This window comes from Bacillus rossius, chromosome 5, assembly GCF_032445375.1.
Source record: "Bacillus rossius redtenbacheri isolate Brsri chromosome 5, Brsri_v3, whole genome shotgun sequence".
NCBI classification, from domain to species: Eukaryota; Metazoa; Arthropoda; class Insecta; order Phasmatodea; family Bacillidae; genus Bacillus; species Bacillus rossius.
This window is the reverse complement of record NC_086333.1, coordinates 76,629,188-76,655,567: the sequence shown is the minus strand read 5'-3', so window position 1 is coordinate 76,655,567 and position 26,380 is coordinate 76,629,188. Positions and strand designations below refer to the sequence as shown.

The following is a 26,380-nucleotide window of genomic DNA, read 5'->3' as shown; positions in this document are numbered from 1 at the left end:
TGGGTGTTGATCTACGTACGGTTATTTGATTGATAAGTTAATAAACGGCTTTGATTAAGGAAAGACATCTAAAGCTGGTTGTGGGCGCATGCCTATAACCTTTCCACCAATAAAAAAATAAATTGTAGCAATCTGTTTGCTAGTACAGTAAGCTCGCAGAAGAACAAGCTCACACTAATGTTAATGTTCGGGCATGCCGTAAAGTATATGTGCTTCCTGTTACGCTTACCACTTGGCGCGCTCTAGGAGATAGCATCAGGAATATGTGAGTTTCTCGCATGCGCAAATATCGGTTTGGCCCTGCGACTTAACATTTTAAAGCCGTGACAGCGACACGCGACATGGCTGTCGCTGTTGCAGTAAGTAACCTCCGTCTGTAATTTGTTGTCTAATGTGTAATTCCCAAGAATATAAAGCTGAAAAGATTTAGAGTTAAATGGCTCAAATCTTATGTCACTTTGAATTATTATTTTTTTCGTGTATGGTTTATTTTTTGCTGCAGTAGTTGGCTTACAGTGAATGAAGATTTAAAAATTGACATTTGTAGTAAGGAACTAAGTACGTCCTTAAATATAATTGTTCCGGTTAAATGCTGTTGTAAACTCGGTGATAACTGCGTGCACAATCCACGATTCATATTTTTATTTGGCATGATGCATAATTTCTTTGTAATTTGTCGCATAATGTTTATACTAGCAGTGTTGATCTGTTGAATTTTTTTTATAAAAACGTTTTTTTTTTTTAAGAAGTAGGGTCTAGGACTAGAAATAGACAGATTGATTTAATTGATCTAATGTTCAACAAACTCTGCTTATTAATACTTATTTCAATTGTTTAAAATAATATCCATTATTAGAAATTTTAATATAATTTTTATGCTAGCTAATGTATATATTGTACATATATTAGAAATAATGTATATAATCATATACCTACATGTATTTCATAAAAATTGTAACCATGTTGACAGGCCCTATATTCAGAGAGCCACTGCTCATCAACTGAGTCTATTGGGTGCTAAGAAAATAAAATTAAAATAAGGGTTATATATCTCATGTTTATGCACAGGGTATGAAGCCCAGCCAATGCCATACACAAGAAGTCATTGCCTGGGTTTGACATGAATAATGTAGTCATTTACTGAGTTTTTTGGTTAGATACATTAAAATACCATAGAAATATGTGTTTAGTTGGTTAGGTCAGCTACATTAATTATGTGTTACATAGTTATTACATTTTTAATATATTTTATTAATGTAGCTGACCCTACCCTACAAACTTTCCTGTTTTCCAAGTATCTGCAAAATGTTTGAAAAGCTATATCATTGAAAATTTAAAAAAATAATAATGAAATCAAACAATCACCAACAATAAGAAATATACAAAGGAACATTAAAATAACTTACCTTTAGAATGAATTATAACTACTCACACTATCAAAATTTAAATCAACATGCAAACATCTAGTTTCAAACATTCAACATGTCAGAAATCACTTCCTTCCATGAACACTCTATTCGAAAATAAGTATGTTTCACGTATAAAATAATTTATTTGCTGGTTTACAGAAAAATAATGCAAGGGAGTTAAAATACCTTTTCAGATTTTTATTTGCTTGTCTTCGGATGTACTGTTCTTCAAAATAATCACTGCCTTAGTGCATAATGGTGTGATGTAAAACGTTATTACTACCTAGTATGAAATCCAATTCTTATGATGATGAATGCTTTGACTAGCCAGTCAGCACAGAATAGCAACATATGTAGTAACAATCTATGTTTAAAAATAGCTACCTGTGAGGAGTATTGTTTTCCTGTTCAAGATAAACTGTTTGGTATAATTTAATAATAATTAAGAGAAAAATTGGTGAGCCATCCTTTCACTTTAGTTACTGTTCGCCTTAATTATCAGAAGATGTCTCTCTTTGCCAATTATTTTATGTTTTGTAGTGTTTGCTAGTTTGGGATTAGTTTTTACAAATATTTATGTAACGGTTAGTTCAAATAGTATTTTTAATGCACTGCCAATACCACTGCAGTTTCCATAACTGTCACGACCAACAAACTTAATGCAGACCAAGGCTTAGGATTACGAGACTTCTCATACTCATATAATAGTCTCTCCAACTCAATGCTTGTAAATTTTTGCCATGCTGGGGGTTTGCATTGAAGTAACCACCCTTGCCGCATGAGTTCTGAAAACATGAAGCTTCTAAAAGTTAAAAGAAAAACTAAATCGTGCAGTAGTAAGTATTCAACATGGATAGGCCCCAAAAAGTTCATTAATTAGTTTCGTAAAAGTTCCGTATCACATATCAAAGTTTTCCCCTGCAACCTTTGCATGATCCTGTACATTGATTCTGTGGTATATGATGCTTGCTATTTTAATTTAGTACATCGAAAGATCCTTGACATAACAAAACTTATGAAATAACAGTGAATAACGTGACATAATTTATTGTATTGTGATATTCAAGTTTTTTTTTTATGTTTAGGATATTTTGACGTTCTAAATTAAAACGGCAAGCATCATGTACTACTGGATCAATGTATGCTGGATCATGCCATCAGGATCAAGGGATGATTTGGATACATGATAGGGAATAATTACCATTAATTTAACTCTACTTGTTTTGAATATGCAGGAAATATTAAGCCAAAGTGAATGATGCATTTGTGTGTTCATTAACCACCTGTTATTGTTACTCACTTATGTTTTATTTTGATACTCAAAATGCATAAAATGTTTCAGTTATCTTCAATGGAGTTAAACAAGTGGAATCTTTTCTGTTTGCTGGAACCTGAGATGTTTTATTTTTATACTCAAAATGCATAAAATGTTTCAGTTATCTTCAATGGAGTTAAACAAGTGGAATCTTTTCTGTTTGCTGGAACCTGAGTTTGCTGAAACAATTCAGACTGTTTGTGTGTTTGGTGAGTGTTTAAAAATTTGTGTTGTGATTTTATAAATTTTGGTATCTTTGCGAAAAAACAATATCCCTAAAATATAATTCAAAAGGGCTTTTGGAAGGCTAAAGGGGACTGTAAAGTTTTTAAAATTTAATGGTTTATGTACCCTTCTTAATATGTTAAGGTTCCTTTTTGATCAGACTGTTGTTTCAAAATGTTCATAAATGTGTTAAAAATACACTCCAGGAAATTCGTATAGACATTCTTAGTTTTTCATCCTCCTGATAAAAAGTTGTTTTTTATGCTTTACTTTCCGTGTTTCATTGCCCTTGTATTTTTTCTTTACCAAGACAAACCATCGCTGGGTGTTGGTAAGTAATCGTTCTTCGTCACGACGGCCTGTGTCGCAGGGAACCTGGGCAACGAGGCCCTGATCGTCACGAGGTCGGACGACGTGTACGCGATCGGCTGCAATGCGGCGGGCTGCCTCGGGCTGGGCGACCTTCAGGCCACCCTGGTGCCCAAGAAGGTGGAAGCACTCTGCCAGAAGGGCGTGCAAGGTATGGCCGTGCGCACGCGTCGTGCTAGCGGCTGGCTCACGTGTCTCCTGACCGTTGATAACTAGTTCAGGCACGGGGGTCTCGGTGGCCTTGATAGCTGATGCTTCGCCCGTATGTGGCGAGGGTCGTTAGATCTCTTCAATGGTAATTTTATAGAGTAGTGTCTTCCGAAAAATGAGGTAAATAATATCATTTATGTGAAATGTTGGTTAAGTTTGGTCAGCTATATTAATGATAAGTATTATTATTGCTAAAAAATTAAAGCTCTCAAAAACATTTTTTTATTCTCACTAAAAACATTTCACTTGAATTATTATTCACGTTTTTTCCCCTCCAAAAGCTGCTGCCTTAGAAAATTATTAATCACAACATTTTAGTATGAATCAAATTAGTAAGCACTGAGTCAGTATTTTGTGTTCCCGTGACCTAAGGTACAGCTTTTCAAACTGCACAATACAAAAAAAAAATTAAATTAAAAGACTGTTAACATTACCACGATTGTAATTGCGATCTGTGCGGAATTCATTACTTGTAAAGTTTCAAATTAATTCTTTTAACAATAGACTTGTGATTTTTGTTCTGACAGGATAAAGTCACGCATTCAAAAAATCTCCATCTTTTCCTTTCCTCTGAGTGGCCACTGTATGGAATTTGGATTAGTGATAGAATCCGTGCACAAGTGACTGAGCATATTATTAGTAAAATTATAGCTTTCGTATAAAGATTTTAAAAGCATAAATTAAATATGTATAGTAGTAGATTAGTAATTTTTTTTGTTAGTGTGGTGGACCACTGGACCACTGCTCAGGCCCCAATAGGCTAGAAATAGCCCGAGGGCTGCCCACATGCGCGCTAGAGGATGGAGTTGAGGGGGGACAGGGATTGCGAGGGCCTCCCTGTGCCGCAGGCTTCGCGTACGGCTCGGGCCCCCACGTGGTGGCGTTCACCAGCGCGGGCCACATGTTCTCGTGGGGGCACAACGGCTACTGCGAGCTGGGCAACGGCACCACCAACCAGCTGCTGGTGCCCTCGCCAGTCGCCGCCATGTCCTGCAAGGAGGTCGTGGACGTGTCCTGCGGCAGCCACCACTCCCTGGCCCTCACCCGGGACGGAGAGGTGCGCCCCCGACTCGCTTCCTTGCCCGCGTTTCTATCACCAGGTTTTATTTTAGTGTCAATTCTCAAAAGTTTTGTGATTTTTATTGATGTGAAAAGGTATGGGTAGAGACCTGCAAAATTCGCAGTTTTGATGGCCTTCAGGATAGACTGCACATGCCCCCTGTGCACTCGGGCAAATAACGCAAGTTCATTGGCTGCCGACTTGTAAGTCGTCTCAGCTGGTTTGTCTGTGATTCGATCCTTCTTTGGTTGACGGTTTTACAAATGGTTGAGATTCGTCCGGATGAACAGCAAGCCAATAGCAAAATTATCTGAGAGGTATATTTGTTTGAATTCTAGCCTATCACCCAATGAATCCGTGAATTTTGCAGGTCTTTAGGTATGAGCCATGAAACGATATTGACGTACCATTATCAGGCAAAATCTCTAATCCAGCTTGGCCGTCGACTAAACGTGCTGAAGTATAAACTTTTCACTTTATTTTAATAAATAAATTTGTCTTATATGTATTTATGGCCAATCAATTGTTGGATATGTTTTTACATCGCACAGTTATGACCAGAGACTGAAAAGCTACGGGACATCCAAGATTAGGTTTTGCTGGAACCATTGGTATCGACTTTGTGATCATGATAAACTTCAGTCACGTGGATATGTTATTCGGGGTACAATGGTGTAGAGTGCAGGAATCGGGTTCGAGTCCCGGCGCAACACACTTGCCCTTGCTTAGATACCAAACATAAATGTCAGATAAAACACAAGTTAAGGGAGCCTTCTGGTGGAATTGTGCCAGTGTACTGAACTGTCTGAAGCAATCATCACAAATCATGAAAACCAGAGAATCATCTCACACAATTCTCTTACTCAATAATTTTTTTGTAACATCATCTAATAACATGCCAATGTAAGTAATAATGAGGGTCTACAGTAGTGGAAAAGCTTGTTTAAGAAATGGCTGTAATTTGAACACTAGAGTCACAAGACTTCACACAAACAGATTTTACAGTGTTTACATGTGTTATCAGGTACATCTGTATGTATAACATAGTGATGGTGTGCAAATGCCCAAAATCTCTGTTAAGGAAACACTGCAATTTATATGCAGAAAATCCGAAAGACCTTACATAAACAGAGTTTACAGTAGTTACATGCTGCTACTCGTAGGTCAGTCGTAGAAGAAGGCCGAAGCCACTCCTTACAATCATGATTAAGAAAAGATTACATATCGACTGCGCAGGTACAGAGGGGAGATGTTGCTTAGCAACCTACCAGTAAGGGTGTAAATAAACTGGAGGGGGAAAGGATTGGAACAGTTTCTCAGTTACCGGCTCAATACTGGGGTGTTGGGCATCCAACCTACGTTCCTCATGAAATAAGCGTAACGTTATAGTGTTCACCGCCACCCAAGACCCTTTTTTTTTTGACGTAATAAAGTCTTATAAATCGATGAACGCCGGCTGCACGCACGAAAAATTGGCACGTTCTGTCTGAGCCGAGCGTGCAAGTACTGGCCAACCACCGTGCGAGAAAATCTTCTATAATATCAAACAGGTTAAAGGCGGGCTTTTTAACTAATTGTTCGTGATTATATTCAAACAAATATTTAAATTAAATTTTCAAAAACTGTAAATAATATTTGAAAATTAAAAAGTACCTATGCAATTTTTCATCAATGTTTTTTTATGACGTTATCACATAAAATTATCGTCCGTAAACCGAATTTACAGACACCCCCCCCCCTTTTTTTTTTGTGGTGAAGTGAAGCTTTTGCCTTCTCATGCACTTACCAAAAAGTGATTGAATTGTAACAACTAATAAACATCAAGGATTCTCTCGGAAATAATAATTGACCCCAAGTATGCACTCCCAGCAATGTCTTTGCTGCACTCGTTCGTGTGTCTCGGCACATGTACAGCTGCAGGTTTGTTGGTCGCAGGTGTTCGCTTGGGGGCAGAACAACTGTGGCCAGGTGGGTTCTGGGATGAGCACCAACCAGATCGCCCCGAGGAAGGTCAACTCCGCCCTCAGCGGCAAGAGAGTGATCTCGATCGCCTGCGGCCAGACGTCCTCCATGGCGGTCGCGGAGAACGGCGAGGTGTGGTGGGGGAAATGCTGTAGGCAGTTCGTGCAAGAAGGACTGTCTAACCCTTAGATTGCAGTGTGCACTCTCCCTTTCCAATGTACATCTGCTATTAGCGCCTTCCATGTTTCATTGTGCTTGGTTTGCCAGATATACCCAAACAGCAAAATATTTTAAGACAAAACTTTACTATGTAATGAAAAAATTTCTAAAAATTATTTACTGAAGTAGAAATTGGAATGAGAATTTTGGAAGTACATTTTCATGTTGTACTTCGTCAAGAGCATCATATGATACTATTATCAACTTACTTCTAAGGAATCGTACCAGAAAGGCATTATTTAATATTAATAATTTTGGCTCTGGTTGGCCATAGGTTATAAATAATTAAATTGGCCAGTTATTAATGGTCGACAGTTACAAAAAGTTTCTGCTGTGAAACAATAATTGTTTTTTAGATTGATATTTTTTCCTTTAGAATGTATGCAACTGTAATAATGCTATAGAGCGTTCCCCTCTGCGATTGCTCTCATTTTCTAACACACTCTGACTGCCGTAAGCGCTGTTCTTGTTTCTGTGTGCACTGTTGCCAAATATCATCTGTATTTGAAATTGATGTGAAATTGTGTGTGAATTATTTCTTGTTTTAAGTTAAAAAGAGGCAATTTATTACAGAGTTATAAGTGTAATCATATAAAACATTATAAATTACTATATGGATTTTTAAAAATCTTCTTGTGCACTCAGAATTCCAAAGTAGTACATATTTTGAACTGAACTTCTTCGTAAAGTGTTAGAGTGCCGGGCATCAGTGCGTACCGTAACCTTGTACTGCAATCTAAGCGTGAGACTGCCTGTATCAAAAGACTCTATTTTATGGTCTTAGAAAACTCAACAAATGTTAAAATGATACTAAAACTTATTTTAATTATTGGTACCTAGTAAACAAAATAAGAATTTTAATGTTAACAAGCAGGGTACTCTCAATCTGGCAACGGTGAGTGCCATTTTTTTTGTACACCTATCCCTCACTTAGCACGTCTTCAGATTGCACGGATTCATTTAGCGCAATGTTAATTTTACTGGCACAGTCTTGAATAGCACGTCTGTAAATTTCAGTTAACACGAAATCTCTGCAGGCAAAAAAAAAGTCTGGCACGACGCCACAAAATCTGTTTCAACTTCTGTGAACAATAGATGTGCCATGGGATACAGTTAGCCAAACATAGGGCGAAGAGATGGACGCGCAGGTCTGATTACACTATCGGCTGTTGTACAAACATCAGCTGTGGCAAGTTAAATTGCAGCTATGAAGTGTAAAGGACCAAATGTTTTTACGTCTGCGTGTATGCCGCCGTGCTGTACCATTGTCGCCTGGCTACATACCAGGCTGTGAACTCAGTCTAGCCAGTGGCAGGGAATTCACTCAAACAAAAGCTACGTCTACCCATTCAGCTGTCAGTAACTGTACGTGCTTGATCACTCATAATGCATTGTGTTCAAGTATTTAAGACAAAACTATAAGTATTACGGCACGCAGATTGTCATGAAGGCCACGCTTATGTTGGCCGCACTTTAGTTTTAAGCAAGTCAACTGTGCGCACAATCGTACGAAATAAGGACTCTTACCATAAGTTTATATAAGGCTTATGCTGTTGGTTGTACTAGCGGGAATATATTTGACATTAGATATTGGAACAGAAATGAACAGATGATTCACGTGGAAAAGGTTGTTAAATGAATGTTGCAATGAAAAAAATAATCATTGGCCTGACAGGATAGGTGTGAACCAGGTTGTGATACGCGAATAAGCACTTTAATTTTTGAAAAATTAAAATGAAATCATCTGGACAGTAATTTCGGTTTCACTGTCAGTAAAGAATGTTTTAGAAAGGTACGCGACGTGAGTTGAAGGTCACGCCCGGGCGGGCAAGTCAGCCAGCCGACTGACGATAAAGTACATAACCACTAATCTCCTTTTATGCGGTGTCGTATTTGTCATACAAAGTGCGATGGGAGGCATATAAAGATTAATGGTGTGACATATTTATGTTGAGTGTTATTCTATGCATTTATATTACGTAAAGTATATTTTCCTACACTATTTTGGAACACATTAAATAAATTAGCCTTGCTATTTATGGAAACTAATGCTTCAGAATACACATTTTCGAATAACACAAGCATTTTTAGGAACGAATTAGTCGTACTGAGTGAGGGATAGGTGTACTGCAGTCTTAAGCGTGAGACATACTATGGACACAGATGCTGCAGCCACTCCTTGCACTAGGAAGTCAATTTCCTTGTCGTATCATTCCAAGCTATTTCAACATAGGATCATTTCAAGCTATTTCAACACAGGATTGTTGCTGCACCATTTATTATATATTGAAAGCAAACCTTAAATGAAATTCTGACTCTAATGACCCCAATTTGCAGTAAATATTGAGCCTTAATTAATTAATTTGTGCATTTATTCCTCCCTCCTTCTTTCATCTGTTCCGAACACCGATGAGCCTGGCGGCACGCGGAGGTCTCGCCGTGCGCAGGTGTACGGCTGGGGCTACAACGGCAACGGCCAGCTGGGGATCGGCAACAACGTGAACCAGCTGAACCCGTGCCGGGTGAGCGGCCTGCAGGACAAGGTGGTGGTGAAGGCGGCGTGCGGCTACGCCCACACCCTGGCGCTGACCGACGCGGGGGAGCTGTTCGCGTGGGGTGCCAACAGCTACGGCCAGCTGGGGACGGGCAACAAGTCCAACGTCAGCTCGCCCGTCCGCATCGCCGCCGACATCGGCAGGTTAGGCGGCGGCCCTCCGGGGTCGACGTTGCCCAAGTTCCCAGACGCAGGTCTTTTACAGAGAGGGACGGGACTTGCGTCTCCTTCTGATCTCGATGAATTTTTTCTCGGAAAAAAAAAACTGGGAAAAGTTTAATTTCTCGACTCTACCGTATTGGTAACTTGTACGTTGACCTGTTTGGTGAAGTAGGTTACCGTCTCGAAAGCAAGTGCGTCTTCTGTCGTCACGATTGTTTTCTTCCCTGTTGGTAGGATTGCCGACATTGCAGCGACCCACTACGGCCACATATCCGCGGCGATCACCCAGAACCTCAAGGTGTACATGTGGGGGCAGTGCCGCGGTGAGTATGACCTGGGTGTGCGCTTGTCCTCTTCCCCCACTGTTCTGCTCTCGACAGGGGTGTGTGTAGTCCGGATGACAGCACAACGATTTTGTACCACCGAACAGATCTGATGACTGAGCCAGGACCTGGATATTGTAACTCTTCAATTATTACTAGTAAACCCCGAACTTTATAGTCTGTTACTGATGAAAGCATATTTTTTTTTAGTTTTTCTTAAATATAATATTTTTTTAAAGACATTTTAACAAAAGAAAATTCTATGATGCGAGAAAAAACCATTTCAAGTTATTTGCTTTGATAAAATTAGATTAAAATGTATTTTCTTTACTTTAGTAACATTGGGAAAAAAAAAAAAAAAAAAAGATTTATTTTTATTGTTTGGGGCAAGTCTGACATTCTTATTTCTAATAATTTTATTGTTTAAACGCGAAAGGTGTCAATAAAAAATTAGACAATTTTTGTGAAGCAAGTATTAAGAATTATTTTAGTTTCATTATACACTGTTTTTATGAATAAAGACAATGTATGTATTGCAATAGAAATACTAACACTGAAAATTCCTGTTTTAAAAAATAAAAATAAATCAATAAAATTGTCCCCACTTGTTAGTTCGGAATTTGAGTATAACCCCTCGCAGGCCAGATAGTGGCGGTGCCCACGGAGACACCCTTCACGACCATGTACGACGTGTTCGCCTGCTTCGCCACCCCGAGCGTCATGTGGCGGCCCATGCGGGTCAACATGGAGGCGGGGAGGAAGTTTGCGGATTGCTTCCGGACCGTCTTCGATGATTCGGTGAGCGCTTGGACCTAGCCGGCATGTCGGTGTGAACTACTATTCCTCGGACTGGCTATTAGAATGAGGAACAAGGTTAATTTTTCTCTTGGTTTCTGTAACCAATCAATGTAGAAAGTTTTTATCTATAGCAGTGTTCTCCACACTTTGTGCTGCATGATTTTGGTAAATAGAAAAAAAAACTTTTTATAAACATTTTATATAGCTACATACCTAAAAAACATTTTATATTACTGAGTCACATTGTTTTTTCACGTAACCATTATGGAATTCTACAGCGGAATGAAATTGGTTTATTCTTATTATAAAGGTTCTTAAAATTTGAAACCCAAAATATATATTATAAGTAAAATATATGTCATTAGTTTACCATTAATTCCAGCAATTTAAGGTAGGGTTTCATTAATCAATAAAATTTCAAAAAAATTCTGATATATGAAGCATTAAAAAGAAGTAGCAATTGTGGCTACTGTTAGATAACAGAAAATGTTTATAAAAAATACGGAGATGTTTAGTTTGACTGAGAGACAACAAAAATTGGTTGAGACCTGCAAGTAATGTAGATAATCTTAAAAAATGATTCGCAATGCATTTTAATCAATTATATTTTTTCTAATGTTACTTTAATTTTTTTGTTAATTTTAGATTTCATAGTTTGTAACAGTTTGTTGTAAATGAATTCTTTTGAAAGATCTTCCTGTAGTTCTTCTTTGTAAATGTTAGTTGAAAAATTAACGTTATTTTTTTTTGTTTTGGAAGTATAAATTGAAGACATTGCAGAACCCTGTCCTCCACGTTGTTTCACAGTTTTTTTTTAAAGGTGTAGTGGTTATTAGTAATACAAATAAAAAAAGCTATTTATGATATAGTTTAAGGTCACGATGCCCTAGTAAATAATGTATATTTAATTTGTAGATGTTCTACGTATGTTATTTTTTAGGGATATTTGAGTATATTTGGACGTAGTTATGCAAAAAGGAACCAACCCACATGAAACCTATTCTGAGTATTTTCAAGTTAAAGTTAATTATAAATTGTAATTCTCGTATTGATAACATAATGTGGGTATAATTTTAATGGTCTAGTATAAATACTGATATTATAATAATAGCAACGACGGTACGATCAACCTTGTACTATTTTAATTTATTTTCAAATAAAATATAACAAAATTGTGGGTTGGCTCCTTTTTGCATAACTACGTCCATTTGATATTTTAGTGATATTCAGGGCGCACAGCTCCGTGTGTCTTGTGTGTCTGCGCAGGGCTCGAGCGACCTGACCATCGTGGTGCACGGCCGGCCCATCTACGTGCACAAGCTGGTCCTGAAGGTGCGCTGCCAGTACTTCCGCAACATGTTCCAGGCCAGCTGGGAGGAGAACAACAAGAAGTGAGCCGCGAGTAGCGCTGCTCTGTCCCGTTGTCATTGCTGCCCTGTTCACTCGAATATAAGGACACCCGTCTATTGACTTGATGTAAGTTTTTGGACATACGCCATTGCTAAGAACTTTTTCTGTTGAAGAAAAACTAAAAAATAATAAATAAAGAAATAAATAAATAAAACCCCAAAAAAGACAAAAAACACAAAATTAAGCAAAAAATTGCTGTTGTCAACAAGGATATAAACAACACAAAATATTCCGTAACAGGTATATGGTCAACAAAACAAAGAAAAACAAAGAAAAATGTACTAAGAGAACGAAAATTTCCCCACAAATGATGACGATACAGAAATATTGAACCCTAAACTATTGTGTTTGTTTCGTCTTTTCGTTTTGTCGGATTTTTGTTTTGTTTCAACCGCTGTGCTGAATTTTTTTGGGTTCAATATTTCTGTGTCGTCATTTGTGTTTTTTTTTTGTTCTCTTAGTAGATTTTTCTTTGTTTTTCTTTGTTTTGTTGACCATATTCCTGTTACAGAATATTTTGTGTTGTTTATATCCTTGAAGAGAACAGCAATTTTTTGCTTAATTTTGCGTTTTTGTCTTTTTTGGTTTTTTATTTATTTATTATTTTTTAGTTTTTCTTCAACAGAAAAAGTTCTTAGCAATGGCGTGTGTCCAAAAACTTACATCAAGTCATGCACTCCCATTGCACAAATCTTTCAAAGATAACACCGTCTATTCTAAGATGCTGTCGTGTTTTCGCTCCTAAGTTTCTCTATGTCAGAGTATCTAAGATCTAACGGTCATGCAAGTCACAGAAATCATGGAAAATTCATGGTGTTTACCACATGGTATAGATATTACGGATAAGTCATGAAAATGGCCATATTGGTCATGTTTGTTTTCCCCGTTACATGGTGAGAGGTAGTTTTCAGTCTTACCAGATTTACCTGCATATGGGTAAGCACATTTTATGCTTGTGTTTTGTTTAACAACGTGTTATGCGATCCATATGCAAGTTTTTTTTTATTTTCGGTAAAATTAAAATTAAAATTGCCCTGTTGTGGTTGACTATGTGCTTAAATAACTAGCCTGTGTTGGTTTTTAATAAATATGTTATGGGTAAGTATGGAATGTCTGTATCATACACTTGATCATGCTGGAAGGGTGGTCAGATAATTTCAGATAAAGTACCCATATTGCCGTTAACGAACCTCGGGGACTTTTTTTTTTACCATAACCTGACCTCGGAAACACTCTAAATCAAAAAGAATATACTTTTAAAACTTTAAAAATTTTGGGTCTTTAACACCCCACCCCCCACTGTAGGGTAACAGTCGACCCTGGGGTGAATTCCACCATGCCCCAACCTCATGATACACAAAAAGTATGGTTATTACCCATAGCTCGAAATTAGTGGATTTTCAACCCTCTTAAATCGCCCCCTCCCCCCCCCCCCCCCCCGCCTACTCCCCCGTGACATTAAGGTCTAAAGTTATCAAAATATTGTATTATCAGAGGTTCCTATATATATATATGCAAAATTTGCACACATTTGGATGTCGAAAAGTGGGTAAAAATTGAATGGAAAGATTTTATAATATAGTCCATTCATTTATACACACAGGTCAAGCTAATAAAAGCATGGTAAAGTAGGGGATTTCATCTTTATAGTCATTAAAAAATTAAAACACATGTAACAATATGTGCATGTTTAGCTCAATTACATTGATAAACGCCTCAACAATTTATAGTAAGACACTTCATATGGGTACATTAAACGATACTACTACATAATATATACTAATATAATAATGAAAGTAAATTAAACAAAATTCTGCAATGAAAACATTTAAAAATAAAAAAAAAATATATACAATTTTAAAAGCCCAAAATCTTTATACATGTATATTTTCTTGTGATGTTCTTCTATGGGCCTTTTACATGACTATATAATCAGCTATAGGCTGCTTTTATTTACTCTACTTTGAAAAACCATAGATAGAAAGTAATTAATGTTTTTGCTTTGTACATATCATTTTAGGTTTTTAAGTAAGAATTTAAAATAAAGATATGTATATGAAATGAATTGTATATTTTAATAGCTATAACGAGGTAATTTAGGTGAATTGTAGCTGCATTTCGGTGTTATGCTGTGTTATTGACTTCCATGTCTCATGTTAATTGATAATCATGTGTCAATATATTATTAAATTTCTTGAATTTGAGTGTTTGTAGGTATTTGTCCAAATTGTTTGGGGAAATTCAGGTTTGAATTATACTGTTTATAATTTTACACAATATGGATGTTAAAGGTTTAAAATTTACACTTTGGTGTCAATTTAAATTTTAGTTCATAAATTTGATGAAGTAAATTTATGTTTTGGGAATTTTTTCATAAAAGTTTCATATATGTATGTAGTATGTTATTTTATTATTTTTAATGACATATGTGTTAGTAATTTAGTAGGTTATGAAGTAGCTTGGCTTCTGGGTTGTAGCGGTAGGTAACTGCTCCCTGATGATGGCGACTGCAATGTTGACCGAAACGTCGGTGAATTATTCCCCAAGGACATGGCTACAATCCAGAAGCCAAGCTACTTCAGACAATGGCCGTGAAAGCCTGCAAACATTATGTAGTAGGTTATGTTGTCTGTTGTAACCAGTTCTTATAGATACTAGTGTTTCTTCTGTGCGATTTAGTTATTTGATCCTATTCAAGAACATGGAAATATAATTATTGTATTTGAAACATAAAAGTGTCTTATGGTGATGAAAAGCTTGCATTATACATGCACAGAAAGAAAAATTATTACATATTGTATGAAAGCAACGAAAGTTATATGTTTATCAGATGCTCAATGTTCTGCCAGCAATGTATGTATTGCATACTAGGTCACAGCTTTAATATTTAAAAAACTTCATTTGCACATTTGGTTAGTTGTACATGGTCAAATTTACGTTTTTATAGACACACAGAGAGACAGACACAGACACAGTGACACAGACACAGAGACAGTGACACAGACACAGAGACAGTGACACAGACACAGAGACAGTGACACAGACACAGAGACAGTGACACAGACACAGTGACAGAGACAGTGATACAGACACAGAGAGACAGTGACAGAGAGACAGACAGTGACACAGACACACACAGAGACACATGCACGGACGCACACAGAGATGCACAGGCACGCAGAGACACAGACTCTTTGGCTGTGCAGAGTACATTTTAGTAAATTAAAAGTTATAAGTTTTAGATTGCAAATCATTAAAAATACAATAAATTCTTCTTATTAGTATATCAAGTTTTTGAGAGAGCTGGGTAGTGCCATGCTCTGACATGTTAGTCTTAACATGTGTTTCAAAAAATTAATGAATCCTCTTTGTAGGTCTGATGAACAGAGTTGTCATGTTGCAGTGTGCTGGAGATCGACCAATACTCCTACGATGTGTACAGGGCGTTCCTGCTGTACCTGTACACAGATGAAGTGTGTCTGACGCCAGAGAAGGCATTAGGTGAGTCTCTGTTCCTCTCTCTGATACGCATGCACGTAATTATTGACGTCACCAGATTTTACAATTATTTTGCATTAACTGCACATATTGTGAAGGACAAATGTTTTATACTCTTGACAATATTTCATCTTTACTTGAAGTAGATTTAACATGTCATAAAAATTGGACTTTCTGAGGTTAAGTAAGTAAAGAAAATATAGGATGGCAATCATACAAGTTGAATTCAGTTTTTGTGATAGCTTACTCTCTCTGTCGCATATTTCTATTTGATACTCGGATGCAAATTACAATTAGGTAGTTGATCATTGATGACCATTTTCAGTTTATCCAAACTGCCTTGAAATGATTCAGCTTCAGTTTTTCAATTCTCCATTTAGCTTATCGTCATTATTTATAGGAAATAAATGGTATTCTGTCATGTTTATTTTGAAGATGACGGAAAAGAATTAATAATATTGATTGGCGCTGTAGTTGATTGAATACTACGTTTGAGATAAAAAAAAATATTTGTTTTTTAATTTGTTTCTTGTGTTTCAAATCTATGACCTACTGCGTGACATTTTCAGAAATGGTGTCTATCAAGTCATGGAAACTGTATTTCATGCCAAATTTTGTGTTTTTACAAAATGCTTAAAAACTGGACATTTTCAGAAATGGTATCTATCAAGTCATGGAAACTGTATTTCATGCCAAATTTTGTGTTTTTACAAAATGCTTAAAAACTGCAGAATTATGTAGTTTTTCGTGAATTTCATGCTTTACCATTTTTCGGGGTCCCTACCCATTAGGCATGGTGTTACAAAGTCCTTGTTCATAACTGTGCCATATTAAACCCTCTACCTAAGCCTATACCAGCCGGCGTGTTTTCTCTGGGTGGTACCGTTCCCCTCACAAAATTATTTTATTGCTACTCCATCTCGCATATCTACCCTTCATTCGTTTCTTAAAGGTCTAGATATCTACAAGATGATATATGCACTTTTACATTTATTAAATTGAGTACGTCCAATTGGTATTAAAAAATATAATCATCAATTCTAACTCTGTCTTAAATTAGAGGTGTTCAAATATGAATATGCAATCATTGTAATTGGCTGATGTAGACTTATTGTATTGTTAAATAATCATTTGCAATAAAATACAGGCTACCAATTACTGTAGAAATATGTAAATGAGAATAACTGATATTAAATTATCTAGTTGCTGGTAGAAAAAAAGGCAAAATTTAGGGATGGGGTGACCGAATCCAATATCCGCCGAATCCGCCGAATCCTAGGGATTCGAAGATTCGGCGGGTCTGATATAGGATTCGTCAAAGGATTCGGTTTTTTACTATTTACGGGGAAAAAAATACAGTAAAACTCACTTACGAGGTCCCGCATGGTAGGTTTTTCCGTATAAAGCGTTTAAATTGCCCGAGGTCTCATCATTTACGCCATTAAATGTGTGATATAAAGTCCGTTAGAATTTTTTCTGAAACTTTCTGTCTCAAATAATTGCGCACGTAAATATTAGAGGTGGGTCGAAAAGTATCAACCTGATACTTTGGTACTGATACGCGCCTGTATCAGGAACGGCAAACGAGTACACTTGAAAAGTATCAGAGACTTTAGTATCAGTTCAGAATTCAGCTGGAACAACACCACGGCCAATGAATACAGTACCCGATCTCAGAGGACGGTCACTTGGGCGGAGCTTGTGAAAGGGGAGGGAGCAGGAACGACGAATAAGGGATAAAGAAGGGAAAGAATGTAGGGGAGGAAGCGCAGGGGAAGGCGTTGAAGCCTTGAAGGAGAGGCGCAAAGCGATATTGTTACAAGCAGGGCTGCCACTCATGGGTTCCATTTCAATTCGTCTTTTATAGCTTTCTGTATGTTCGCTGCATTGTCAGAAACACAGAGTAAAATTTTGTTTTCTAACCTCCATTCTTTTGCTACACGACTCAGTTCCTGGGCTAAGTGAGCACTGGTGTGAGACTCCGAAAATGAACAACAATCTAACACCAAAGAAATCAATCTGAAATTGCAGTCTATGAAATGACATGTCACTGCCATGAAACTTTCAGTATTTACAGAAGTCCAACAATCTGTTGTTAGTGTGACGGAATTAATTTCAGTGGTTGTTAATATTTCATGAATGCTATTGTACACAGTTTCATAAGCAGCTGGTAACAATGTGTTTGTTATAGTTTTCCTACTTGGCAATGTATACGACGGATTTAGTGCATAAACAAATCCTCGAAACCCTTTGTCCTCAACAACTGAGAATGGTTGAAAATCTACAGTAAATAAATTTAACAGTTGGTCATTAATTTTCTTGTTAGCAGACACAGAAAGTTTTCTTACAACAAAATCACTAATTCCTATATCTGGACGAATCTTTTTTCGGCTGAGGAACGGTGTCGTATTTGCGATGTCTGGATCATCGCTCCTACTTCTGGACAGTGATAGTGATGTTAAACTATCTTGATTCTGATCAGGTAACTGTACAGTTGGATGTTTACGTTTCAAATGTTTCTTCAGACTAGTCGATGATGATTTATAACACAGTTTTTGTTTACACAAATTACAATGAGCAAACTCATTATTTTCCGTGAAAAAATTCCACACAAATGAAGTCTTTTTCTTGCACTTATCCATTCCTTATTTCACTATAAATATACTAACTACAAAGCATGACAGCCCGCAACAATGTACATGGTGATACACGGCCAGGACGAACTGCAGTGAATGTTGAACTGATTGATACTGGCTGTATCAGGCGGGCATGAGAGTATCAGAGGTAGAGAATTACCAGGCGTGATAAATAATGTATCAGATTCTCCTTCCGGTCGCACGGTATGCGTACGCGGAGCTTTGTTGCCTCCTGGGACCGTCTGATACAGAAGTATCAGAGACTTGTACCTAGGTACATTACTGTATCAGTATCAGGTTGGGACTGATACCGAAAATTGCTGTCCCAACCCACCTCTAGTAAATATGAAGAAAAGACAAATGAACAACAACATACGAAGAAATATGGATGATGTACCATAACTACAGTACAAACCCAATAGATATTTTAAGATAATTACCATAATAAGAACTAAAGATTCTTTGTAGAATACCATAATTACTACAGAAGCATGATAGCTACCATATTTGCACTATATTTACCGTAACAACCGAGATGTATATTTACCGTGATAGTAATGTATTATTTATTTATGACATATTAAATTAAAGAACATTGTTGAAAAAAAAAAGGATGTTAAACTTTGATATGTACGGTTGGCACATTTTGCTAAGAAATAATGTGATGTGAAAGAATGCAGTACTACTACGAAAAGTGAAAATGGTACTCGTGGATTTTTAGGTTATGTCAGTCTCTTTCGTTTTTCAGTAATATCGGCCGAAAATTAACAAGCGTACTGTATCGGAAGTCGGCAGAAATGCCGATTCAACTAAATATTGGCAAAATCGGCTTCTTCAATACAGCTCTACATTTAATGACATGAGTAAACATATTTCAGATTTCAGGATATTGAAAAAGACTTTCATTTCCATGTAGGTTTATGTGTGTGTGTATGTTTTTTTTGCAAGTGTAAATTGAATGAAGTAAAATGCTTTTATTTTTATTACTTTCAATTGATTAAACTTTAATGACCAGTTACAGATATTTATGACACTAATTTTGAGGTTAAGCAATTTTACTAAAGCATTCCTGCCAAGCAGGTTGCCAGCGAGAGATGCTTCTCTTCTGCTGGAAACACTATCGCCAATCGTAGAGCTAATTTAACTCCTGAACGTGCAGAACAAATTATTGTTCTGCATGATAGATTAAAGAACAGAATTTAATACTCTGTGACAATCTCTCTCAGAATTATTGTGCTGAAAAGTGGAAATGTTGAAACAATGTGAATGTACTTTTCAAACAACATGATTTTTGGTGCTAAGTTTGTTGAAGCTCAGTAAGGACTCCAGAAAAATTGACAAGGATGAAATTTTCCCAAAGATATGTTACATTTACACAAACATATACTTGGTTATGTTAGTTGGATGATATCAGTTACTAATGAACCAATGGAAACAGGTAAGATTCAATGGAAAAAAAATGTTATTTTTTTCTAGCAGTGCAAAATGTAAACACACACTGTCAATACTTACCCAAAATTAATAAGCCCACTTCATTTTAATACTTTATTCAAACATTATACTAAGTTTAAGATAAAAATAATTTCCCAAAAGTGTAACTGTACCACAAAAGCTCGAGCTCGACTCGAAGTAAAATTCTTAGGCTCGCAGACCTCTAGCTTATTTATAGAAAAAATCCTAACCGCTAATCTGTACTAAAACTAAAATTTCTCAAGAAAATTTTTTGTCTTTATATACACTTAGGCTATACCAGAAATGTACCAAACTACATGTGATAAAGTCAAGGGACTTTTAGTGCAAGCAGAATACATCTCACTTACATTAGATATGTGGACATCATCTGTTAAAAGATTCGGATTCGGGTTCGAGATTCGGCAATTCCAGTCGAGGATTTGAGTTAGGATTCGGATTCGAGGAAATCAGGATTCGCCCCATCCCTAGCAAAATTTAACACCATTTTAACTTTCATTTACCTATTGGCTATTGCTTATAATGGTAAGATCTGAAGTATCAAAATACAGGAGGAAGTTTTCTTCAAAAAATGATTTTGTAATTATAATTCTTGGTGCTTTTGTTTTGAATGATTCTTTTTTGTTTTACTTGTGGTTTGATAATCATAAGTAATCATTAATGAGTCATATCCAATGACACCAAATGTTTATTGAGGAGGAGAGCTAGGAACTGATAGATAATTTATTGGTCTTAACAGTTTTTATGCCAGAACAATTCTTTAACGTTTGATACTGAAAATTGGCGGAGATCACAACATTGTCTATTGACAGTATTGACAGTTATAGGCTAGTCATTCCCAAAAACTAATTAAATACTTAATGCCATGGACTTCACAGGGAAAATAAATGTATACCAGCCAGTCACTATTTATTAACTTAGAGCATTCCATTAAACAATATGTTATGCTTTATATAAATCAAATATTTAAAATTGAAATGATAACAAAATTGTTATGGCTTATAAATTGATGAAACCAGGATAGCGTCTTTTGATTTTTGGCTCCCTCCTGCATTTGATAATGTGTATTTTAATATTGGTTCACCCATACCTAAAACAGGAAACTAAATATGGGTACTGTGACAATAGTTTTGATAAATGGCAGCTGTTCAGGATATGTTCAGGATTTTTTGGTACAAGATTATATGGTGAATTGCAATAAAACTGAAATAACATGAAAAGTATGTCAAATACAGCATAATGCAGAAATGTATGTCAAATACCGCATAATGCAGAAATGTATGTCAGTACAGCTCATCTCATAACACTGAAATGCAAGTTATATCTTGGAATTAAGTAGCATTTAACCAAAAATTAATTCAAATTATAAAAAAAAATTAATCTTTCAATGTATGAAATTCAAAGAACGTCATCATTACCAGACCAAAAATGTACCAAAGTGCATGAATCACAAGAAAATTATTTAATTTGTATAAGTTTGCATTTTTTATTAGTCAATTTAAAACCATAAATGCTCGCTCATTAATTTTTGTTCTGAATGTATGTGTTTTAGACTTATTTATTCAAAATGGTTTTACTGTAATAATGCAGCGTATAAATTTTACTCCTATTTTGGTGAAGTAAGTATTACAAAACAGTTTTTATAGAATTAAAAAAAAACACTAAAATCCAGTATTTTAAAAACAAAATTGGACTAAAATAAAACCAAAAATCTTGTCTCTACTAATTGTTTTTACGGATGTTAGTTTCGTCTGTGAGTAGCGAAGTCTGACGATGTACACGTTGAGGGCAGAGGAGATTGTCGTGTGACGAGCCGCGGGATGCTGCGTGATTGCAGAGCTGCTGGACCTGGCCAACGCCTACTGCGAGACGCACCTCAAGAAGACCTGCGAGGAGATCATCAAGCACGGCATCAGCATCGACAACGTCGCGATGCTGTACGCCACGGCCATCACCTACCAGGCCAAGGTGAATACGCGTTTCTCTCGCCGCGCGGGAGCCGCCCCTGACCTGCTGTGTACGTTCCCATCGCGTGTGTGTGTGCGTGTGTGTGTCTATTTCTGACCCCTCTCTCTCCCCCCACCTGCCATCCACTTGACTCTCTTTTTCATTCCCAGTTTCTGTTGTTTTCTGTGTTTCTGTCCTCTCTGTCTTCACACTTGAAACTCATTTTTTTTTATGTACCCTTAATTTACAAATTCTCGTGATTAAGGTAATTTTTTTTTTACTTCATTTTCCATGCAGTATTAATGCCTTTATTTCCTGCTTTATGCGAAAGCTATTTCCACAATTTATGTTGTAACAGTGCTGCATTTAATTGCAAACCATCATAAAAAAGTTTAGACAGTTAAAGTGTGTATTGTGAAGTTTGATTAATGTACTTTTGTATGTGTTCACGGCAATTTTGTTTGCCATTGTAAACAACCTTAAAGTTTTTTTTTTTTTTTTTTTTTTTGCCGTGCACCACATTGAACAATAAGGCCATGAACCAAAACTTTGGTGATGTGAGCTCGAAAATTTATGTTTAAACCAAGTTGGCGTCTTTCCCGTTATTATATTTTTCCCTTTTAATGTATTGTGCACGAAAAGAGTTGTAAATGTGGTTGTTACGTAAAAAACAGTGGATTTTGGGCCCTTATTAAAATAAGTTTATAAAGCAACGTAACCAACTCCTGTAAATAGGTGTATTCGGGCATGTTTGGCAATGCTCATTTTACCACAGTAAATATTTTTTTGCAAAGGTAGTTCACAGCACTGAATTTCCAAACTTTGCAATGGAAACGTTTATAAATGTTTCTATTCCTAAATACAAATAATTGGTGGAAAGTGGTTGTGTTCGTTTAATAGGATTGTTTCCTATAAAAATCTGAAATTAATCAATTATTCATGTGAGATTACACAGCTCAAATTGTGCAGAAAAATTTCACCATAAAAATGTGGACTTTTTAGATGCTTCTGTGTGCACGTCTTTTGCCCAATAATTAGAGATTTCATGTTCAACTTTGAACACAAATTGTGAAGAACTGTATTTCTTGTTTTCACAGTGTGAGAATTAAGTTTCAGTTATTGTATAAAAACATAAATTTTCTAATATTTTATTTAGTGTGGTGCTTAATTGCTTCTCATTGTTTCCATCAGTGTGAGATAATAAAAAATCTTTTAACACTTCCAATTTTTTTTTTGTTTTCCCGCATTCAACATATGTTTGTCCTGGTTCCTTGGCATGGGTAAAAACGGGGTTTATGCTGTATCTTAGTGTGTCTGTCTTTTATTCTCACTGTATCTGATTCTCTCTGTCTCTATCTCATTCTCCTTACTGTCATACATTCTTTTTTCTCGTGCCTGCATCAAGCATGGGTGCGCAAAAATGAAAAAGAATTTGGATTAGTATTCGGGAGGCTCCAGGGTTTGAGCATTTATCAAATCGCATGGGGTTTTTTCTCTGAACCTCTTTACTCCGTGTGTTTAGCCTTAAGATGAAGGAAATTCCATTCCATTTTGTTTTCTGCCTGCAGGAGCTGGAAGAGTTCTGCTTCAGGTACTCCCTGAACCACATGACTGGCATCGTCCAGACGGAGAGCTTCGCCCTGCTGGATGAGCAGATCCTCAAGGACTTCATCGTGAAGGCCGCCAGGAGCGGGGTCTTCAAGTCCTAGTGGCGTTTGAGGCGGGGGCTCCCGCGCTGTCTCCGATCCGCCGTCGCGGAGCCGAGTTTGGCCTCTGTTGAGTCGTTTAGTCAGGGGCCGTGCTTATCGACCAACGTTCCTCGCGGTGTTGAAGTGCATTTTAAGTAAACCTTGCAAGTTGCCTGCAGTTATCTTTTCTGCATCATCGAATGAACATCGCCACCTCTAAATCCCTCTGCACCAAATTTTAAACTTTCAGTGCAATTTCATATCGTAATAAGCTGTGAAAATTTTAGTTAAAACTGAGTCTGGGTCGTTTTCTTAGCTGTAAAATGAAAGCACCATGTTTACACTTTTTTTTTGTAAACTTTGTTTAAGAAAATTCTGAATAATTTTATAACTTGATCTCATTTTACTGTAAAATAGTGTTAATGTTTTTCTGTGTTTGTGGCGTTTTTGTGTCGAATTTGTGCATGTTGCAATTCAGCTACGATTTATTGTTTCGTGTTAGATTTTCATCAGAGTTTGTAATAACCAACATCTCATTTGTAATTGAGCATAAAATCACCGTTTGTGTGGTCATTCAATGTTGGTATTATTTTATAAATGGTGTGTGAGTCTAGTAATTTTCCTGAAACATGTCATGAGGATGATTAATGTGAGTTGGTTCCACAAATTTCAGTATTACTTTACGTGAGTTAAGACTGATTAGGCCCTGGACTGTAAATGTTCTTCTTCTCATCTGATTGTTTCATTGTAGTGGAGGATGCAGTTTTGTAAGTTTTGTACAGATTCGGTCTTTATAACATTGAAATCGTGAAATCTTTCGATAGTAATATAAGTACGTAGAGATGTGAAAATTCTTAAGTATATTAGTTAATAATGTATTTAAACTTATAACTGGTGCACATTTGAAGAAAATAAGTTCGCAGCCAACCTAGATACTTTTTAAGTTTGGTTTGATTCTTTGCTTGTCATGATAACCTTTTTTAAAATTTCACTATAAAAATTAATTCCTAGTGTTTAAATGGTTATCATTTGTGTATAAAACTTTCAGTGATGTATGTATGTGTATTTAAACATTTAAAGTTTCAGCTAGTTTCTTAAATATATTTTATTCAGCTTTAGGGTGAATTTAAATACAAATTATGGTTATTGTTTTCTGTGTTTATTATTGTATATTGTTTAAGTATTAATGTGTAAAATTGTTGCCGATATAAAAGTGCATATATTACTTTCTTAATTTTTTGACTATGTAGTATCTGTTTTTGGAAATTCTACAACTGTTTTAAGAGATCCCATTCTGTTCTGTTCAGATTTTTGAATTTGGTTGGAGAAAATTATGTATGTATCTTATTTTTTTAGACTTATGGTGTTTTATTTTGGATGTGTCCTGTTTTCGGTTTGAAAAAGTTCATATCTTAATAATGATTATTTTTGATTCTGTGTGCAATGATAGTTTATATGAATAGTAAGGTTTTCCACAAATTTTGTCATCTCGAGATGACTTAACTTGAATAACAGACACAGATTTGGGCAAAAACTGAGTAACTATTAGTTGATTTACTTCACAGTGGATATTGTGATGAAAAATATATTTAAAAAAATGACCAACCTATACATTGAGCATAAAAATAAATCACAGAGAGAGTGCCTGTCTTGAATATCACAAAGTTGAAATTTCTGTGCCATGCATTAATTTAATTTAATTTAATTTAAAATAGGTTGCAGGTTCTTTTTTTAATAGAAATCTGCGAAGTTATTTGTCGAAACTTCAATCAAGCAGTTTTGCAAAACTTGGGCAGCTATTTTTTCTTTCAGTAGTTTGAAATTGTTTGAAGTGCATGAGGAGCTCTATGTCCTTTTTTTTTCTTCAAAAAAAGCCCTTATATTTGAACATCTGAAAATTTTTTTTTAGCACACTTAGCTTTTTGGTTGTTTGCCTTTGTTATTTTCTAATTATTTTTTTATTTTTTGCTGGAATGCAAAATCTTTGTTCTAGTTATAGTTTATTTCCACCTTTTCTATTTGTCTTGTTACAAATACTTCACATGTGTTTCTTATTAAAAGATTTTGAGAAAAAAAAATTAAAAACTTTGTAGCTGAGTGTATCAATGATTTTGTAGATGTAATCTAATGATTTACCGTGGTCATTTCTTTCTAAAAATTAGGTATGGCAATATTAGGAGTGAGTCATTTTTTTTTGTTTCAGAAAGAACACGTAAAATTTAGCTTAATTGCTAAGATTACAATGATTATAAATGCATCAACATATTTGCTGCTTTGCTTGGGTGGTGGGTTTAATAAACTTTTTTCATGCACTGGGTTACTATGTTTTTTTTCTCCACTGAGTTAAGATGTTTTTTTTTTGGCAAAATAATAGTTAACTCTCTATTTGGTAATGTCAGGGTAAAGTTGCAATGTGTCTATTGGTTATTGAAGTCTTGAACTGATTCACCTAATTGCTAGTATTTAATTAAAAATTTTGGAAAAATAAGAGAAGTTATAAGTAAACATTAAAACATCACTTTAAAGTTTTAATTTATTATGGTACACATGTTTTAAATCTGTTTTACAATAGAGTATCCACTGTGAAGAATTCGTAAATTTTGCATCACAGTGTTTTCCTGTTTAGCAATTTGCCATTGTTAGCAAATGTGTCGCAGTTTTTTTCATTTTTTGCATTTTTTTTATACTAGAAGTGGAATATAAAGTTACATACATAAGTTGCTGTACAATTTTTTTTAACCTTCACTGTTTGGGGCCTGTGGTATAAGCTGTAAAAAACAAATAAAGCATTTATTTTATATTTGAATGACTAATTATTGCAAAAAAAGGATTTTTTTAAAATCGGTTTTGTAACTGTGATGTTACATTCCAGGTTGGCCCGGCAATACAACCCAGAACAATAACAAAGACATTTTAAAACTTACTGTTGTAGATATTTAAAGATTATTTTAAGTTACTTAGTGATTTGGTAAAGATTTTATTTAAAAAAAAAAAAAAAGAGTTTTCAAACTTACTTTGTTTATTACTTATATAAAAAAAACTTGAACTCGCACACAATACCAACATAAGTTCAGTTCTCTGGTCAGAGTTTGTGAATCAGAAAAGTTTTCATACTGGTCAGACTA

At 35.8% G+C, this 26,380-nt stretch overlaps 1 protein-coding gene across 7 annotated transcripts; it reads left to right on the top strand.

The window, feature by feature from the left end:
- The first annotated feature begins 318 nt into the window (after positions 1-318).
- Positions 319-26,055, top strand: LOC134532036 (RCC1 and BTB domain-containing protein 1-like). Of its 7 annotated transcripts, none has more exons than XM_063368164.1 (12): positions 319-359; positions 2,846-2,933; positions 3,320-3,469; positions 4,377-4,585; positions 6,524-6,682; positions 9,217-9,467; positions 9,720-9,808; positions 10,449-10,606; positions 11,873-11,997; positions 15,420-15,517; positions 21,458-21,588; positions 23,136-26,049. In XM_063368164.1, the coding sequence occupies exons 1-12, from the start codon at positions 342-344 to the stop codon at positions 23,274-23,276; spliced, it is 1,617 nt and encodes a 538-aa protein (XP_063224234.1). In that variant the 5' UTR covers positions 319-341; the 3' UTR covers positions 23,277-26,049. The 7 variants fall into 7 exon arrangements, with proteins under 7 accessions (XP_063224234.1, XP_063224239.1, XP_063224241.1 ...); XM_063368169.1 differs by having other exon boundaries at positions 330-359; positions 23,159-26,049; XM_063368171.1 differs by having other exon boundaries at positions 330-359; positions 21,458-21,637.
- Positions 26,056-26,380: the final 325 nt, after the last annotated feature.